This window comes from Chrysochloris asiatica, unplaced genomic scaffold (assembly GCF_000296735.1).
Source record: "Chrysochloris asiatica unplaced genomic scaffold, ChrAsi1.0 scaffold00095, whole genome shotgun sequence".
NCBI lineage: Eukaryota > Metazoa > Chordata > Mammalia > Afrosoricida > Chrysochloridae > Chrysochloris > Chrysochloris asiatica.
Window position 1 is genome coordinate 4,716,908 of NW_006408613.1, and position 21,031 is coordinate 4,737,938.

General features: G+C 36.4%; 1 protein-coding gene across 1 annotated transcript in view; it reads left to right on the forward strand.

Moving 5' to 3' along the window:
- The first annotated feature begins 1,635 nt into the window (after positions 1 to 1,635).
- The window catches only part of MYOM2 (myomesin 2), a 152,924-nt gene continuing 133,528 nt past the window's right edge, over positions 1,636 to 21,031 (forward strand). Inside the window, exons 1-6 of the mRNA XM_006866724.1 lie at positions 1,636 to 1,742; positions 2,562 to 2,564; positions 3,538 to 3,696; positions 8,619 to 8,757; positions 8,887 to 9,044; positions 10,699 to 10,791. Coding sequence (XP_006866786.1) covers positions 1,636 to 1,742; positions 2,562 to 2,564; positions 3,538 to 3,696; positions 8,619 to 8,757; positions 8,887 to 9,044; positions 10,699 to 10,791 — 659 coding nt within the window. The remainder of the gene's footprint in view (positions 1,743 to 2,561; positions 2,565 to 3,537; positions 3,697 to 8,618; positions 8,758 to 8,886; positions 9,045 to 10,698; positions 10,792 to 21,031) is intronic.

Genomic DNA, 21,031 nt, shown 5'->3' on the forward strand with positions numbered 1-21,031 from the left:
GTCTCTCATACTTTGGACATATTGTCAGGAGGGACCAGTCACTGGAGAAGGATATCATGTTTGGTAAGGTGGAGGGTCAGAGAAAAAGAAAAAGACCCCTAACGAGATGGATTGGCCAAGTGGCAGAATCGATGGACTCAAGCATCGCAAGAGTAGTGAGGTTGGCCCAGGATTGGGCAGTGTTTCGTTCTGCTGTGCATAAGGTTGCTGTGGGTTGGTACCAACTCAATGACACCTAATAACTGCAACAGGAAATCACATTAAAAAAAAGTTAATCACAAATTATACATAGAGAAAAGTGGTCTGTCTCCTAATATGCAATTTAAACGTCTTCTAAATATGTAATAGAAAAAAAGTAAAGAATGTTTAATCTTGAAGCAGGATCATGGCATTTTCGGCTTTGGCGTTCTCTATTCCATTGTCCTCTGTGAATGGTTCCCTTGGGACTGTAATATGAGGCCTTGGTTATGAGTTCCTTCTTTAAATCAGGACAGGTTCTACTAATGCAAACATAAATCACAAAGTGGAACTGAATTTGGTGATGTTCTTTTATGCTTTATTTTGGAAACTAATGATCACAGAGATTTTGAAATACTTTTTTCTACATAACTTTTTAGATATAATTAAATTATCCTAAATTTTCATTTTATTTATTTTTGGTGAATATGTGTAATAAATGAGTATGTCTAGTAGCTATAATACTTCAAACTTCCAAAGACAAGGATGAACCTTGACTTGGAGAAATTTTATCAAAAACTTACAAGGCATTTCCTCACATCCTTGAGGTGTTGATGCTGAGCTGTTTTGGCTTTCCTGCCCACCTTTAGCCAAGTATTTCTACAGGTAACCTGTGAAAAATGACTTTAAAATTATGGATCCATAAAGCACCTTGGAGAGAAATTCCTTTCTTCAAATATCCATTTTTGAACAGTGAAATGTGTCCTAATTTCTTAAATAGATATTGAAAGTGCTTCAAATGTGGTTTTAGGTGTCACAGAGCGATTTCTTGTTGTATTTATTCAAGTATCCTGAAAGCCTGTCTTCTACCTTTGCTCATGGAATGCCCTTCTTTCCACCCCTATCTCAGCCTGTTAGAGTCCTATCCACTTCAGATATCACCAACTTCATGGGACCTTCTCTGGCTGCCCTCTTCTACTGTTATATGTGTCCCCAAGTAATAGAACATTTTGGTCCTATCTTTCTCATTGACACTTACATGCTTTATTGCATTCTAAGTATTTGCTTATTTCTCTGATCTCTGTTTTAAGTATTTTTTTCTTTCTCACCCACATTGTTTATCATACAGCCTTCAGCAAACTAAGCATTCTATAAATATTTGTTGAGTTCATATGTACTCAAATAAAGCATATGGGCTAATCTTCTAGTTTGTATGGAAGTAGAAAAGAAGCCATGTCCATGGTAAATTCATAGGCTTCCTGAATCGTAGTCCAATATTATTTCTACTTGTATGGTCTTTCCTTCCCTTTTTTCCTGAATGGATTTTATTAGTTAGAGTGGATATTTTCCTCCTCTGGAAGAATGAAAAGTTTTAATGGACAATTACAGAAGCATGACAATATTTGAGAAGGAAAGCTACAATATTTGTGTTACTCGTTATTTGCAGGATACACAAAGATGTCACTTGTAACAGTACCTTTCTACCAAAAGAGACACAAGCACTTTGACCTGTCATATCGTAATACTCAAACAAGATATCTTCTGGATGAATATGCAGCCAAAAAGTAAGTTGAAATTTACTAACTAGATTCATAGAGCTTTGATTATAGTGCCCAGCATTTAAAAGCAAGTCATGTTTATCTAGTTTCTTGAAACCAAGAGATTAACAGGTTTTGGAAGGAGTCTAGGAGTAATATAGCTATGCTTAGTGATACACATCTCCAAAACCAGACCTGAGATTTGGCTGAGATGCAATTTGGGTGGCAGCATTCAGTGTGGCGATCTGAAGATTATCTTGGTAGATTCTTATCTTGTATACTGGTTCTGAACCCCTGGTGTAGATAATGAATTTGGGGAGTTATTAGTAAGTGCTTAGTGAATTTTACTCTTACTAATGTACTTTTGGAATCCTGGTGTGGCTCTGTGAGCTCATGTTGTGGACTGCAAAGTCAGCTTAACTACAAGGTCCCAGGTTCAAGCTCACCAGCTGTTCCTTGGAAACCCTATACAGGGTCACTATGGGTTGGCATCGACTTGATGGCACTTGAGAACAACCACAATAACAACAATGTATCTTTGAAAGCTACAATCTAAAGTCATCAAAAACAAAGGCAATGTAAAGGAAACCAATAGAAAAACTAGGTAGAGAAAAGTTAATGGATTCTAAAGTAAAGATTCCATGAAATTCAACGATTAAGAATAATTTTACTATATTAATAAGAAATGTAGCAAACTTGAATTTATTCCCTGCATAATATGTTGGTGTCAAATCCACATTTCATTTAGCAAGATCTTAAAGTATAGTCCTCACAGACCTGCAACACATGCTGCTGTCAACACTATTTGTGTGGAAACATATCTGGCAATTTTAATTGGCCAATTAGAAAGTTGTGCTGAAGAATGAGAGGGCTTACTGTGCATGGCATTCTCCAGTCACTTAGGTGCCTGCCCATATGATGTAAACACTCTTTATTTAGAAACACTTTATGGTACTTCTGTTTGGTTGCCATTCCTTTTAACAAACAAAGCCAAACATTCACTGTTCCTCCCAGCAACTTAAAGGCATTTCAAATCTTTAAAGATATATGAGGAGGTGCCAAAAATTTCATGGAAGAATTCCATTACCTTTTAATTCCATTTTTCTATGACTGTTTTGAGGCCCTTTGCATATAATCATAGTGTTACGCAAAAAAAAAAAAAAAAAAAAAAAATGTTATGGAAGCCAATAACTGAACACTGAAAAAGAGTTGTATGAATAATAGAGAAATTCAATCTGGGAAAGTTTCCCATAAAAGGAAGACAAAGGTTAGGCATGTTTGTGAGGGATACAAATGTGTGTGTGCAGCATTGAATTACCCACTACACAAAGTAAGCACAGGCTGACTTATATTTACATACTAATCTGTAGTGAAATTTTTCACATTTTTTCACCACGTCAAAGATTCTGCTTCTATGTATGGCTAGCACCTGTCTCTCTCTCTCTCTCTGTCCTACAGCAAGCATCCTCTTACAGTAGCAAAGCCTCATTTCAAATTTACAATCTCTGACAGGGACAGAGAACCCAGTAAGTGAGGTGAGCACTGGCATACTTGTGCTTACTTACTAATTTGTGGTGAACACCCTATGATGAAAAACATATGAAACTTTTCACTGTAGAATAGTAAGTAAGCACAAGTAAGCCCATATTTACCTTACTTTGTGGGAATGCCATTGCTCTGTATATGTATATGTTTATGTGTGTGTGTTTCAGGGAGTAAGTGTGGATGGGGTATGTAAAAAGTAGATGATATTGATTATTATAATTAATCTTTACAATTTTCTAGTACATTTTCTCATTCCCACCCCCCTATTTTCATAAAGGCGTGCTTCAACTCAGTCATCCACCCAAAAGTCTTTTACTCAGAAGTCATCTGCCCAGAGAACATCTAGTCAGACATCTACTGGAGGAGCAATGTGCAGATTTTGTGCAAAAAGGATAAATGCTTCATCAGAAGAGGAAGAGCATGAAAACAAAAAAAGGTGATCACAATATTGGTTATCTCAGATTGTATATCCACACGTTATTATTACATTATTAAGACACATGCTGGACTTGAGTTATAGGGAATTAATTACTCTCCAGGCCATAGAAAGAAGAGTAAAGAACATTAGCTGAAAGGGAAGTTCAGAGAAAACTGAAGACATACTTGCTTGTAATGAAAAGAATAATGTTACCATTTTTTCATTGCTTTTTATCCTTACCACCATTATTTCATTTAATCCTCATAAGAAAGCCACTTGGAATGGATATTTCTATTATTTTAGAGAAGAGAACATTGAGGTTAAGAAATGTCATTTCCATTGTCCAAGGCTACATAACTCATAAATGTCAGAGCTGGGATTTGATCACAAGATATGGTCACTATGTTACATTAGAAATCATAATAATTCCCATGCACACTATTTTGATAGGTAGCGGTTTCACTTTTCTAAATAGAACTAAAAACCTTTCTATACTGAATGATATTGTTGTTTTTAAATACTGTTGAATCGGTTCCGACTCATAGCAAATATGTTTATGGTTTCTGAGGAGTGGCTGGTGGGTTTGAACAGCTGACCTTTCGGTTAACAGTCTAGTGAGTATCCTACAATATCATACTAGAACTCCATATTATAAGATCTGAAAATAATAAAGATCTAAAAGTTGGAAATTAATCTAGAATGTTTGTCTGTAGCCTCTTCAGTTATTACTGTAAAGAAGAGTGGCGAAGTTCTGTACACCCAAGCAAAGTCAGCATCTGAAGAGGGAGCCAGGGTTTTAAACAGTTGTCCATGTGTAAACTAAAGAGTTGTGAAGGGTTTCTATAAATTGTCATACTTTGCATTTCAATGGAGTCAGTCATGAGGGTAAAATGTCATATGAACAACATGGATTAATAAATATGTCAGTCTAAAAATTATTTCCAGACCACAACGAAACAGGTGGTGGTATTACTTTGATCTTTTAAGAACATAATAAATAATTAAATACTTCATTTATGATACCTGCTATACTTCCCTTCACTTCCCTATTATTTAAAACTTTTTTTTCCTTATTACCTCTAAAACTCTTAAACCTTGAAGGAAAAATGAAATTGTGTAGACATATTTAATTTTGAAAGCTGAATTATGACTAAGTTTTTGTTTAATGAGAGCAATGCATAGATTGAAAAGTTTGGTCCTTATTTAGAAATATTTAAATTTAAATTATTTTTCTGTGTCTTATGGAAAAGTTCCTATGTAAACAAATTTCATTGTAAAGTCAAGACTTCTTTAGTAAAAGAAGCACTTCAAAATGTGTACATTAAAAGTATGCATTTTTAGTCACTTGATTCATTTTAAAAGGATTTTACCTACATCTATGGCTTTGGGATTGGGTGTGAGAAGGTTTGAGCTTTAAAATTTAAAAATCAATTAAACATTAGTGTGACCTTGAATATATCATTTAAACTTCACATTCCTTAATTTCTTCATTGATAAAATGAAGGAAATAAACCTTTATGGACTTGAATGGTCCAGGATGTATAATGTAACTTGAATGTACTACTGTATGTAATAAGATTTCAGAAAAAATGACTTTTGTGACAATACTGGTTGTTGAAAATGATCTGAAATATAATTGTCTACTTTCTCGTGTTAGTTATCTAATTCAGAGTGTATTTTAATTATTGATGGCTATGGTGTGCTACTGTAGGATAAGCACTGAACTATTTACGACAAGGTCAGTGGTTCAAAGCTACCAACCACTCCTTGGAGACCCTACACAGGGTTACTAGGAGTCAGAACTGACTCGATGGCACTTAGCAACAACAAACAACAATGATAATTTTATAGTTCCTTTCAGGCTCATTTTAAATGTCAGACACTCTTGTTAAGTGTAAGAGATGAACAGATGTGGAAGACATGAGGGAATTTGCTAACTCTCTACTGAGCCCACTATTCATGCCTTGGAATTATGTATTTTTACTAACCTCAAGATATCTTTTTTTTTTTTTTTATAACATATGCGTGTATCTTCCATGTGGATTTTTTTGGAAATGAAGTATTTCTACCTTTAAAAGTAAATCTAAGTAATTGGAGGCTTTGATTAGTTGAGCCAAATGTAATTGCCCTTTTATTGCAGTGCCAGCTTTCACTAAGAAGGGCTGAATAGGAAATGAATGAGCACCAGTGTAGAGAGAGTTGAGCAGTTAAATGAATTCTAGCTCTTATTATAATTACTCACTACTCTTGCTAGCTTATACTTTACTGAAAGCACTTACTTATTACTAATCTCCAGTGGCAGATATTAGTTTAATGCATTGGGCAAATTTGTCCTTCGTGAAAAATGAAGTTGTGGGTTCCTCAATTTGAATTACTGCTTATGTTATCGTGTAAAATAAATACTGAAGACGAATTGGTGTGCTTGAGAGGATGTCAGCATGTCCTTCTGGAAGATACAGCAAATTAGAAATGTCCCTTTGATGTCTTTACTTCTGTCCTCCTGACAAATGTGCCTCACTTAATCATACAGGCTGTCTATGGGCTTGTCATTAAGAGTAAAAGCATAATGAATTACATAATTCTGTACAAAAGGGTCAGAGCTATGGTCAACTGATCACAAACCTTTAGAGATATTTTCTCAATAAATACGGAATCATAGTGTTTGGGATAAGGAAGGGGGCAGAATTTCCCAATTGGGTATTTATTCAAGATTGTAAAATGTTAAGAGATGGCAGTGACTTAATAAATTAGGGACTTTTGGTGAGAAAAAATACAAATAGCATATAGAAATTTTAAACAACATCGAGTTAAGGCCTCTGGTCTTTGAAGTTTATCAGGATAATTTATGCTATGAATGGAGAGTTGTTTTTTTCCCCATAAGGTCCACTGGCAATTAGGTTTATATTTTGCAAAACTCCTTGGGCAGTGTGCTCATTCATACATTCAACAAATGTTTATAGGAAGCCTCCTTAGAACTTGACACTCTTCTAGCTTCTCTGTGTGAAAAAGGGGAATCAAACATACATTGACTACACATTCTTGGGATTTTGAGCCCAATAAGGAAGCCCTGGTATGGTGCTGAAGATTAATGTCCTGGACCAAAGGTTGGTTTGAACTGCATAGTTGGCAGTTCAAGTTCACCCTTTACATGGTTGCTATGAGATGGAACCAACGAAATGGCACTTAACAACAACAGAGACAGGTATAAACCAACATACACACATATGTTATTAAAAATTGTGAAAACAAGGTACTGTGGAAAAAAAAAAAGATAAAGTTATACTTTACGTGTGAAATCAAGGGGCATCTCTCACAGAAGTAAGGTTTGTGTTGAAAACTAAAGGATAAGTAGGAGTTAACCTCCTTGGGAGTTGGAGAATGCCATTGTAGGTGAAGAAAGTCATACAAGGTGGAGAATGTGTAGAAAGGCCAGAAGTGTGAAGTGATTGCCTCCTTCAAACAGCTGAAAGAAAGCCAATGATTCTGGGTTGTTTCACTGGTGAGTGAAACTAGGAGATGAGGTTGTGTATTAATTAGAAGAAGAACAGTAAATAACTATGCAGTCATGCTATGATTTTTATAGTTTCTTACTCATATTTCTGTATTGAGAAGCTGCAGACTATTCTGAAAGTCTGTATTATATTTCTGACTTCTCAAATGACTAAAATAAACATAGAGTTTTATATGCTGTTTAGAGTAGAATAAACACTGTACCATAGGTCAGTTTGAACCACAATCTTGGCAGTTCAAACTCAACAGACGCTGGTTGGAAACTTCATACAGGGTCCTTATGAGTCAGAATGAATCCATGGCAAGTTAACTGCATTATTTTATTAGTCATTTTTTTCATAATCTCTAATATTCAATTTTTAAAAATTTGATGTTGACTTAGTCTAGAAATCTTTTCAGTGTCCAAACCTTGTGCTGCAAACACATTTTTGTAAGATTCTTGAAACTTAGTGCCTCTTTTCCTTCCCAGGCAGCAGTAAGGGGACTTAAAAAAGTATATGGAAAATGTACCCCCCCCTTTTTTTTAACTTCTTACTGTGCACATCAGCAATTCATGCCCATTTTGTGTCCTCTCATTGAGTGCAGTCCCCACAACGTAACATCACTTCTACCACTTCCTCCCTCCTTCTTTCTTAACCCTTCTGAACTTTGCCTTTGGGTAAATACTAATCTCTTGATCTCAAATGGTTGATTATTCTAAGGAGAGCATACTATCTAGAGTTATTGCTCCCCCTATAAAACTGTCTATTGTTTGGCCAAAAATTTAGCCATCGAGGTGAGTTCATTTCCAGACCTAAAGTGACTCAAGACTACCAGTCTCTAGTTTATGGATCTCAAGTGTAGTGGTTACGAATCGGGCTGCGAACCGTAAGGTTGAAACAGTTTGAAACTACCAGCTATTCCGCTGGAGAAAGATGAGGCTTTCTGCTCCCGTAAAGATTTACAGCCTCGGAAATTCTGTACAGGGTCGCTATGGGTCGGAACCGACTCGACGGCACTTAACAACAACAACAAAACTACTTTAGGAGTCCTGGTGTGGTGCTGTAGGGTAAGCATTGGACTGCTAGCCTCAAGGTCAGCATTTCAAACCTACCAACGGCTCTTTGGAAACAGGGTTGATAGGATTCGGAACCAACTTGACGGCCTTAACAACAACAAACTATTTTAATTGTACACTCTCACCAGTAATAAGAAGTTTGGGCATATATCTCCTAATTAATTTCATTGATAAGGCATACACATATCCTTTATAACTTTTTTATGAAAGATATTTAAAATGCACCAAAATGTACCCTTAGAAGAAAAGAAATCTAAAGAGCACTTCTATTATTTGTTCTTACATTGCCTGGGAAAGAGAATGGAACATTTAATAAGTACTTAATCTTTCCAGCATGTCATAGGAATAATGGAGCTTCTTTGATTATATGCAGATACCAGTCATTCGAGGCATCTTATGGAGAAGCAAAGCGGGAGCGTTATCTCAGTGAATTGGCTCAGCTAGAAGAAAATGTTCACCTGGCACGTTCACTTGCTCAGAATAAACTGGACAAATATGCTTTTCAACATATGGTAGGAGAACTGTTAACTCTCTTCTTAGATGTGTTGATTAAATTTGTCATCGTTAAGATGTTCATCTGTTAGAGTGTTTATGCAGCTATGTTGTTTCTACAATACTTGCCTGTTCTGTCTTGGTGACAGGTGGAAGATAATCAGGCCTGGGATAGGCATACATATGAAGAACGGATGAGGAGAGCGCCTGAGATTTTGGTGAGATTGAGGTCCCATACTGTTTGGGAAAAGATGTCTGTGAAGCTTTGTTTCACTGTCCAAGGATTTCCTACGCCTGTGGTACAATGGTCAGTATTTTGTTGTTGTTGTTGTTGTTGTTGTTGTTTTTTTTTTGCTTTTAAGTGTTTAAAAATACCATTCCAAACCCAAAACCCAGTCATACAGTCAATTCTGACTTATAACAACATTATATAGGATGTTCAAGAAAATTTTTTATGGGAGCAGATAGGCTTATCTTTCTCCTGTGGAGCGGCTGGTGGTTTTGAACTGCCAACTTTTTTATTAGCAGCCAGACGCCTAATAAGGCAACACTGTTGCTATTAACATTAAGTGCGGTAGAATTAGTTCCATCTCAGAGCGACACTGTAGGATTTCTAAGGAGAGGCTGGTGTGTTTGAACTGTCGACCTTGCATTAACAGTCCAGTAGTTGTCCTAGGAATCTAATATGGCAATTGTTGTTGTTATTAAGTGCCATCGAGTCGGTTCTGACCCATAGCCACCCTTTGTAGGGTTTCTGAGGAGTGACTCGTGAACTTGAACCATAGGACTTGTGGTTCAAATCGACTTTGCCACACCAGAACTCCTATTTGGCTAAAACATAAACAGCAAGGTGAAAATAAAGGAAATATATGCCACAAATTATTTTATAAGCAGTTGTACTCAAAATCTCTATACAAAATGTGTTCACAAAAATTCATGAACTATCCATTAAAATAAGATACAGATTATTTTGTGCTAGTGAAATTAATATTGTCTGCTTTCCCAGAGTATTTTTCAAATGCAAATATAGGTGTGTTGAAATGAAATATATTTGCGTGTGTGACTATCATCACATTTTCATTTGCATTATTGCTGATTTTTGGCATGTAAGTGCTAAGAGTCTGTAAATTTTAATTATAAGAAGACTCATAAATAGAAGCCACAAATTCAAAGGGTTTGGGACAGTGCCATAGTTAACTGAACTTTCTGATAATTAAAGAACTAAATCTTTAAGCCCCTCAGCCCCCTTTTATTTCAACATCTGTTGCTAAAATTTTTTTTAAAAAGCTATCTTTCTATATGTCCAATAGTTTTCCAACTTGCTAGAAGTGATAATTATGTTCCTAATGTTTATAGTTTGCTACAAAAATGATAAACAGTTTCTTTGCAACCTGAATTGAAACTCACAAAAGTAGCTCAGAAAAAACAGTCTCAATTCTATAGCTGTTCACATGGTGGGTTTGGGAGCCTGAAAATCTCTATTTTGATGCCAAGATTATACTGGTGGTAGATGTCATTCTGCTATCCTGGGGTGGAGCTATGGAAACAGTTTCCTTTAGTCCGAATTTATGTGCAGATAGATCCAGCAGACTATTGCACTATATCCCAACTCTACTATGCCTCAAATAGGCTAGTAGGCTCTAACTAACATCATTTACATTTTTTAATGATGGAATGATGTCTGTTCCTAATGATCCAAGCTCACACCACATTTTTGAATACTGTTGTAGGTTGAGAATGACCCAGAGAGTCAATGCTGTTCTCATCCTAAGCAAAGGAAATACTGTCTGTGAATCTCTACTACAATGCTCCCCCTTCTCCCTCTCACCTCAGATACTAAAAGTGAAGTATGTAGTAGCATAGTAATAACGTGTTAGAGATGCAGTAAAGAAGATTGGGACAAGGTGGGGGGTGCGGAGAATCTACATTTAACTAAAATTCATGATTCCTTTTTTTTTTAGGTATAAAGATGGTAGTTTGATTTGCCAAGCAGGTGAGCCAGGAAAGTATTTAATCGAGAGCAAATATGGTGTACACACACTGGAGATAAATAGGTAAGGCCCGTGTGCCATGTGCCCGGGGCAGTGTACTTTGGAACACCTGGCATCACATAATTTACATTTGGGACTCAAAAGTAGAAACCAAATTTTTTAAATGGAGGCCAAATAATACACCACATCTGCTTGCATTGTGTGCAACTTTAAGTGGGTTTTTTGTTAATTTAATTGAGTTGGAAGCTATCCTTTGTTTCTCCTTGATGACAGGCCAGAGGACTGCAAAATCAGTAGCTCTTGTCAGAGTTCCCATTCTGGAAACAAGGAGACTAAATAGCTTTGGAAAGATAAGGCTATCTAGGTGTAAAGTCTACAGTGAAATACAAGAAGATATCATTTACACCTATTTAGCATTGGAGTTTTATCTTTGAGCCCCTAAATTCAGATCAGAAAAGAAACATAGCCAATATATATATTTTTTCTTACTACAACTTGAAGAATTTGTTGTAACTAGAAAACAAAGATGCTTACATTGTCGAATTTTGGTGTTTACTTTATTGTTGTTAATTGCTCCTGAGTTGACCCCATATGTGCATTGTAGACTTTTGACTAGTATTCAAGCTCTTAAACATTTGCCTCACCCAGAGACTCCTGTTATATACCTTGAATTTATTTTTTCCATATACAACACAATACAACACTAACATACACACAGTTTTTTTTTTAAATGTGAGACCATGCTATTCTTTTTCTGTTTCTCTGCATGTTTTTTGTTTTTTACAAAAAGATCATAACATGATACAATCTACCTTTTGTTCTTAATAGCATATTATGACATTTTCCCATGACTCAACTGTTAATTTTAAAGTAAATGTGAATACTTGAAGTATTAAAACTTAAGAATTAAGACTTGTCTAGGAACCAGAAAACCTGGGTTTCAATCCCTAATCTACCATTTGCACGATTACTTTGGACAAGTCTTTCAATTTTCTTGAGATGTAATATTCCTATCCGAAAATTATTACCAAGAGACAGAAAATAAAAAATGCATGTTTTCTCTGTATTACTAATAAAGTTATTGTGACAATTAAACATACATGTGAATTAAACATACATGTGAAATCTACAGAAATGAGGAATCATTCTATAAGCATACAGTAATTGTGTGAATGAACTAACAAAACAAATTACATCAAATAATTTCTAGGAAAATATGAAGAGTACTATTATAAATATGTAGTAAATACATAGTACATTCAGACACTATTACTAAATTGTATCATAGTGACAGCTTCAAAATTAGGTTTAGATTACTTAAAGATAAATGCATCTACTAATTTCCATAGGTAATTTATAGTCAAATGTGATAATTTTTTTTAACCCAAATATTATTTGACTTCTCTGTTGGGTCCAAGGCATGAGCTACCTCTCATGGGATATCAAAGAGATTGTGAGATGATTTCTGCTTTCCTTTGGGTCACCTCTCTTTGGAATGGGCACAAATATGGATCTCTTCCAATCAGTCAGCCAGATAGTTGTCTTCCAAATTTCTTGCCAGAAATGAGTGAATGCCTCCGGTGCCACCTCACTTTCTTGAATGATATCAATTTTTATTCCATCAATTCATGGTGCCTTGTTCTTTGCCAATTCCTTCAATGCACCTTGGACTTCTTCCTTCAGTATCATTGGCTCTGGATCATATGCTACCTCTTGAAACGGTTGAACATGAACCATTTCCTTTTGGTACAGTGACTCTGTGCATTCCTTCCATATTCTCTCTGCATCATTCAATAATTTGCCCACATAATCTTTCAATAATGAAATTTGAGGTTTGAATTTTTTCTTCAATTCCCCCAGCTTGAGAAATCCTGAACATGTTCTTCCTTTTTGGTTTCCTGATTCCAGATCTTTGCACATTTTGTTGTAATATTTGGCTTGATCTTCACGAGCTGATCTTTGAAATTTTTGTTTGGCTCTTGGACCTCCACATTTCTTCCATTTGCTTTAGCATCTCCATGCTGGAGAGCAAGTTTCAGTGTCTCTTTTGACATCCATTTTGACGTTTTCTTTCTTTCTTGTCTTCTCAATGACTTTTTGCTTTCTTCATGTATGATGTTCTTGATGTCATCCCACAACTCTTCTGGTCTTCTGTCTTTAGTGTTTAATGTATCAGATCTGTTCTTCAGATGATCTCTAAATTCAGTTGGGATATAATATATTCAAAGTCATATTTTGGCTCTTGTGGAGTTGATTTTATTTTTTTCAGCTTCAGTTTGAATTTGCATATGAGTAATTGTTGGTCTGTTCCACAGTCTGCTTCTGGCCTTCGTTTTGACTGATGATATGGAGCTTTTCCTATATTTCTTTCCACAAATGTAGTCAATTTGTTTTCTGTATATTCCATCTGGTGAGGTCCATGTGTATATGCTGTCTAAAGACGGTATTTGAAATGAACAAATCATTGATTTTGCAGAATTCTATCATGCATTCTCCAGCATCATTTCTATCACCAAGGCCATTATTTTCCAACTACTGATCCTTCCTCTTTGCTCCCAACCTTTGCATTTCAATCACCAGTAATGATCAATACATTGTGATTGCATGTTTGGTCAATTTCAGATTGAAGAAGTTGGTAGAATTTTTGTATTTCATCCTCACTGGCTTTAGTGGTTGTTGTGTAAATTTGAATAATAGTGGTATTAACTGGGCTTTCCTGTAGGCGCATAGATATCCTATCACAGCATTGTATAACATGACTGATCTGGATATGTTCTTTTTGACAATGAATGCAACACCATTCCTCTTCAATTTGTCATTTCTTATATAGTCAATCAGTTGGTCATCAGATTCAAAATGGCCAATACCAGTCCATTTCAGCTCACTAATGTCTAAGATACCAATCCATTTCAGCTCACTAATGCCTAAGATATTGATATTTATGTGTTCCATTTAATTTTTGACAACTTCCAATTTTTCCAGATTCATACTTCGTGCATTCCATGTTCTGATTTTCAGTGGATGTTTATAGCTGTTTCTCTTCATTTTGAGTTGTGCGCCATCAGCAAATGAAGGTCCTGCAGGCTTTTCTCCCATGAGCTTTACTCCATTTGCGTTGTCACAGTCAACTTTACTTTGATGCGGCTGCTCTTCCCCAGTCTCATCTTGAGTGCCTTCCAACTTGAAGGGCTCATTATCTGGCATTATATCTGACAGTGTTTCTCTGCTATTCATAAGGTTTTCAGTGACTAAATATTCCAAAGTTATTTGTCACTCTTTCTTCCTAGTCTATCTTTGTCTGGAAACTCATCTGAAACCTGTCCACCATGGGTGGCCCTGCTGGTGTTTAAAATACCAGTGGCATAGCTTTCAGAATCACAGCAACTCACAAGCCACCACAGTACGACAAACTGACAGATAAGTGGTGGTAAGAAGTCATAGATGAAATGAATTTTTGTGATAAAATGTTAACCGTTTCTCTTTGGAAATAGGAGGTTTTCTAGAAAAGCTTGAGGCCCTGGTCTTCTGTTCCTATTCTTTCTTATGTGCATTTATTCTGCTTTAATTACTGATAAACTACTATGTTCTAGAAAACATTGTTCTAGATGCTAGGATATATCGTTAGTCAAATCATGATTCTTCTTCAAGGCCTTACTTACATCCAGCTGTGATAGTTAAGGGTTGATATTATCTTGACTGGGTCTGGATTCTCAGGGTTTGGCATCTAAAACTCAGTAATCCTCTATGATGAGATATAATGTAATGTAATCACTTATGTGATGAGATCAGCTATGTGCAACCAATCAATTGAAAGGAAATTTCTGGGGGTGTGGCTTGTAACTTTTTCATGGTACAAAGATAAAAAGAGAAGTGAGCACAGAAAGAGGGACCCATTACTACCATGAAAGTAGAGTGGAGAATGGAATGCATCCTTTGGACCTGGAGTCCCAGCACTGTGAAACTCCTATATCCAGAGGAGAATTGATGTCAAGACACAAGGAGATCTCCAAGGCAAGTTAGGCTTACAGATGCTGAAAGGAGATAGGGACATTTCCCCAGAGCCAACAAAGGGAGAAAACCTTCCCTCGAGCTAGCACTTTGAACTTGTACTTCTTACCTCCTAAACTGGTGGGTTAATGCGCTGTGGGTTAATGGGCCAGACTGCAAAGCCATTTGAACTGCAAGGTTGATGGTTCAAGCTCACCAGCTGCTCCTATACAGGGTCGCTATGGGTTGGAATCAACTCGATGGCACTTAACAACAACAACAACCTCCTAAACTGAGAAAGAATAAATTTCTCTGTGTTAAAGTTATCCACTTGTAGTATTTCTGGTAGAACAGCACAAGATAACTAAGACACCAGCATAAAGAAGTGAACTATACTTAAAATAAATAAGTGAATTATGTAGTAGGCCAGATGGTGCTGGGTGTTAGGTAAGTAGGTGAGGACTGTAAGGTGTAGTGGCGGAGTGGTTAGTTATTAAATAAGATGATCAGGGTAACCCTTGATTGAGAAGATGCCACATGAAGATGAAGAATTTAGACTAAGAGTTAAAGAGGAATGGCAAGAAGCATTCCAGGCAGAAGGAGCAGTAGAACAGAGGTTGTAAGCCTGGCATATATGAGGAACAGCAAGAAGGTAGTTTCACTGGAATAGGTTGGCGGGAATAAGAGGTAGAGGACCAGAAAGGAAACGAAGGTATGTGTAGATAACCTAGGATCCTATAGGCCATTGGAAGAAGGGGAGACTATAGGGAGTTAAAGATAGAAGTGAAATTTTCTGAATTATATTTTGAAAGGATCACTCTGATTATAAATAGACTGCAAGGAGAGGCAGGATACCTCTTAGGTTAAGAAACTATTGCTAAACTTAAAAAAAAAGTTAGTGTGGTTTGTATCAGGATGGTAGCATTGGAGGTGGTTAACGTGTGGTTGGATTCTAGACATATACTGAAGGTGGAGTCAAAAGAATTTGCCTAAGGATTGAATGCGGTTGTTATTGCAAAAAGAATAGTCAAGAAGGTTTGGGTCTGTGTATCAAATGGGATGAGGAAGGCCATCAGTGAAGCAGCATGGGTTTCCTTACAAACTTATGTACAAAGTTGGAGACATCTTTTTGTGGAAAGTCAGTCGGATGACCTATTTTATCAGAATATTGTTTTCTTCTTTGATTTCTGAAATTTTAATAGATGTATAAAATATTTAGAAGCATAATATATAAAAATGAATAATTATTATCATTTTGATAATTGTATTTGGTTTTGTTGTTTTTAAGAGCCATCGAGTCGATTCCAACTCATAGCCACACTGTACAAGGTTGAACTACCAACCTTGTGGTACAGTGCATTGTTTATCCTAAAACGCCATACCAGAATTTGGTTTGTGGAATATCTATTTTCTGCCCTAGGATTGTGTTACTATCGTTCAAAGTTAAATAGCTTAGTTTGGGTTAGAAATTAGATTGTTTTCAAGCTATGTTGTTGTTAAATGCCTTTGAGTCAGTTCTGACTCATAGCAACCCTGTATTGGGTTTCCAAGGAGCAGCTGGTGAATTTGAACCACCAGTCTTGAAGTTCAAACTGACCTTGTGGTTCAGTGCATTATCCCATAGCACCATTTTAGATTGATGATTATATTAAAAAGAAAATTCCTTTCCTTTTGTCATGTATGAAAAAATATTATATTATACTTTTCACCCTTAAAACTTTATGTTGGAAATAATATACACTTCAAACTAAGTGAACTAGTAAAGCAAACACAGTGAAGAGACTCCAAAATACCATGGATAAATGATCTCCAAATCTCTTTTGATAGACTGGACTTTGCATAAATATGCAAATACTAAAGGAAATTGTCAAGACCACCATTTATCTGTTTTTAATTCACATTGAGAGATTTTTTAAAAAACAGATTAAATATTAATTTTCTCCAGAATAAAGAGCAATGGGGAAAGCCCTCAAAGTAAAGCTCGTCTCAGCTGTTCATACCAAACTGCTGAGCAATGTAGCATCTGATCTGTGGCCATTTTAGGTAGTGTGGAATGTCTTGGCTTCTCTCTTCTTGACTGGCATGGGAATGAACTTTTCCTTCTATTACAAGAGTGACATTTATTCCTATGAATAATATTTGGCTGCTATAGCTGAATTCTTAAAGTGCCAAAAAGGAAGCTCACCCTGAATTTAAAATGGTAATTGATACTATTTTGTATGCTCATAAGATTGTCTCTTGAGACTCATAATGCAAGTTCTATTCTTTAAAGAATTTTTATATTGGTCTCACATTTTTATAAAGGTATTTATAACAATATTATGCTTTATTAGCAATACTTCCACTGTTTGTTCCTCTACCCTAGGTGCCTTGCAGAATAATTTTAGGGCTAAACAGTTCATATGTTTTATTTTTATATGTTACTATCCAAATTCTGATTTGAGATAAAATTTAAATCCAATGTTAAACCCATTTATAATTTGAGATCATAAGACCTTAACTACTCACAAACAAATTTGTCTCTTAACCTCCTGTCTTTAGTCTGTCAAATACTAAGTAAGATAAAATCTTGGTTTCTTCCATGGAGTTAATTTTGGGGCACTTCAAATTGAAAGTTGAGATGCAAATGTACCCATGGAAATTTGTAAAAATTAAGAGCAAAGAAAATAGTCTATTTTGGGAATGTGTCCAAACACAAAAATAAAACCCTTTGCTTCAATCAGTTGCTTGCAAATTCTTACAGCATGAAGTGAAGGCCAGCATTAGAATTTGTGGGTCTGCTACATGCATTGGGATGGAGAAGGGGATATGAGAGAGGAGAGGAAAAAAAGTGGAGTCTTCTTGGGATAGAGTAACTCACGTGGGGCAAAATGCCCAGTCTTAAAATGACCCGTGGACAAATAGTAATTTAGGCAAAGTATCTTCAATGACTGCCAAACTCCTGCATTCCATCTACCTAATACCTGTTTTTTTCCTTTTTGTCTACAAGCTTCTATGTTTCTTAGTTGGTTCTTAACAAAGAATGACGTACAATCCTACCATTGTTACTGTTAAGTGCTGTGGAGTTAGTTTCTACTCATAGCAACCTTGTATAGGGTTTCCAGGGAGCGACTGGTGGGTTTTTACTGCTGACCAGTGCTTATGTTATAGTGCCGCCCCGGGGATTCTGACTATAGGACCTATAAAAACCAACCAACCCAAAACCAAACCAAGAAACCCATTACGTTTGAGCTGATTCTGATTTATGGTTAGAGAGTAGAACTACACCGTAGACTTTTATTGTTTAAAATCTTCATGGAAGCAAATAACTAGTTATTTTTTATTGGCAAGTCTGAACCTCCAATGTGTAGGTTAGTTGTTGTTCAATGCCGACGAGTCTGTATTGGATTTCCAAGAAGCAGCTGGTGAGTTTGAACCACTGACCTTGAGGTTCAAACCGACCTTGAAGTCGAGTGCTTATCCTAAGATACCACACCAGGACTCCATATATAGGTTAGTTGTTTTTGTTGTGAAGTGCTGTCGAGTCGGTTCCGACCCATAGCGACCCTGTATAGGGTTTTCGAGGAGCATCTGGTGAGCTTGAACCGCCAACCTTGCAGTTCAAACATTAACCCACAGCACCACACCAGGACTCATATAGGTTAGTAGTCGAGTAAAATTTGTGCCTCCCCTGTAATTCTAGTAGACCAATAATTTACAAATAATTTTGAACCCTCACTCACCCTTAATACACGCATAGATACGTACAAAATGTATTTAGAATTAATATACACTTGTGTGTACCTTTGTTCAAGTATATTTTAGATAGTATTAAACATTGATTTACAGCTTCGGAAACCCTGTACAGGGTCGCTATGAGTCGGAACCGACTCCACGGCACACAATAACAACAAACATTTACAAAAGAGACGCGTACAAAGTATAAGATAAAAATAAACAAACAGAAATTCTAATTTTTAAAAACAATTTCAGTGGATTATCTTGTATTTCCCCAGTTTTATGCACCCTACTTTGGAGATCACTGTAGTAAATCAATGAGTCTGGAAATTGTTAGTAGAATGGATTTCATTATACATCAGATCAAAATCCGGGACCTTTCCTACTGAACAAGTTCACATAAGAACGTACAGGAAAATTTTGCAGTTTTTCTGAGGGTTCAAGGATTAACTCACATAGATTTAGAGATTTACCACTTGTCTCTGTACCTCTTTCCCGTTGTACAGCGTTCTTTCCCTCTGATCCCATTCCCTACTGCTAATTTGTTGTTATTGCTGTTGTTATTGTTGTTATGGCACAGTGACCCTGCATAGGGTTTCTGAGGTTGTAAATCTTTACGGGAGCAGAAAGCCTCGTCTTTTTCCAGCGGAACAGCTAGTAGTTTCGAACTGCCGACCTTGAGGTTAACAGCCCGTTTCGTAACCACTACGCTACCAGAGTTCCTTAAAGTTATTGTTGTTGGTAAGTATTGTGAAATCGGTTTCAATTCATAATGACCCTTCACAGGGTTTCGGAGGCTGTAAATCTTTACGGGAGCAGAAAGCCTCATCTTTCTCCGGAAACGGCTGGAAGTTCCGAACTGCTGATCTTGAGGTTGGCAGCCTGACCGCTATGCTACCATAGTTGTTGTTGTTGTTAAGTGATGTCGAGTCAATTCAGACCCATGTATAGGGTTTCCGAGGAGCAGCTGGTGAGCTTGAGCCGCCGACCTTGCAGTTCAAACGGCTTTGCAGTCTGGCGCATTAATCCACAGCGGCATACCAGAGTTGTTGTTGTTGTTGTTATGTGCCGTGGAGTCAGTTCCGACTCACAGAGACCCTGTACAGAGTTTCCGAGGCTGTAAATCTTTACGGGAGCAGAAAGCCTCATCTTTCTCTCCTGGAACAGCTGGTAGTTTCCAAATGCTGACCTTGCGGTTTGCAGGCCGATTCATAATCACTATGCTACCGGCTCAGACAATTCATTTCCATCTATTCTATTACAAGCTTTATTCCTTTCTCTAAGGTAAGGAGTAATGAAACAGAAATCATTGCAGTTATCAAATTGCTTAGAAATCTCTGTTCTTTTGTACGAATATGACCAACAGAGGAACTGTCTCTAAGAGAGAAGAGATGGAATCATTTTTGAAATTTTAGTCCAGGATTTCAGTGAATAGATTTTAATGAAAAATATATAATATAAATATAATACTTTACAATTAGAAAATATTTTCAAATATATTATTTTATTTGACAATCAAAGCTACCCTAAAGGATTGGTACTCAATAAGTATAACTAAAATTTAGGTTGTTTGTTTAGTATCGAATGAAGATCATCAGGCTGTCTGAATGAGTTCTTAGATATAGAATTTGTAGATGATTGTTGTAGTCTTAATAATTTCAGACACTGTTTTTGTCTCCTGGATTTTATTCTGATTGTACAATATTGAAAATAATGTCTTATCCATAAAGATAAAGTAGTTGCAAAGGAAAGCATTAAAGTTTACCTTTAAATCTCAGAATATTATTTAATTAAACAGAGATGGCAGGAGAAGCTTTGCAAAAAAAGAAAAAAAAATTAGGTTGTAGCACAAAACTCTTGTTAAAAAAAAAGTTCACTAGGTTGCTAATACTAGGGTAAATAAAAACGTGTTGCTACCAGGGTTCCTGTTCATACATGCATTGCTTCGTTCCAAACAAAATTTGTTCAAATATGTCTGTGATTAGCTGATGGCTGCAGACAAGTTCACTTAGTAATTCATTTGTTTTAGTATCCTAAGGTACTAAAAAAAAAAAAAAGAAAGAAAAAGAAAAAGGCCCTAAAAACGTCTAGTCAAAACAGTAACATCTGAGGGTTTCTGCTGGGCCAGTAAAATTTAAGGCATACATGTCAGCTCAGAAAGTGATGGTGACTGTATTTGGGGATTTCAAAGGGATTATTCCCACACGTCTGTCAGTTTGTCATGCTGTGGTGGCTTGTGTGTTGCTGTGATACTAGAAACTATGTCTCTGGTGTTTCAATACCAATAAGGTTACCCATGGAGAATAAGCTTCAGTGGAGCCTCCAGATTAAGAAGAAGGAATAGGTGGGTCACTTATGAGAGATTAGCTCTGAAAACCTTATGAATAAAAGTGAAATATTATCTGGCATAGTGACAGAAGGTGAGCCCTCAGGTTGGAGGAAACTCAAAATACAGCTACGCAAGAACTGCCTCCTCAAAATAGAGTTGACCTTCATGGAGCAAAGGTATTGAAGCTTCATTTGCAGATGGGGCACCATCCAAAATGGTAAGATAGAAGTGCAAACATCAACTTATATTAAGAACACAGAATGTACAGTG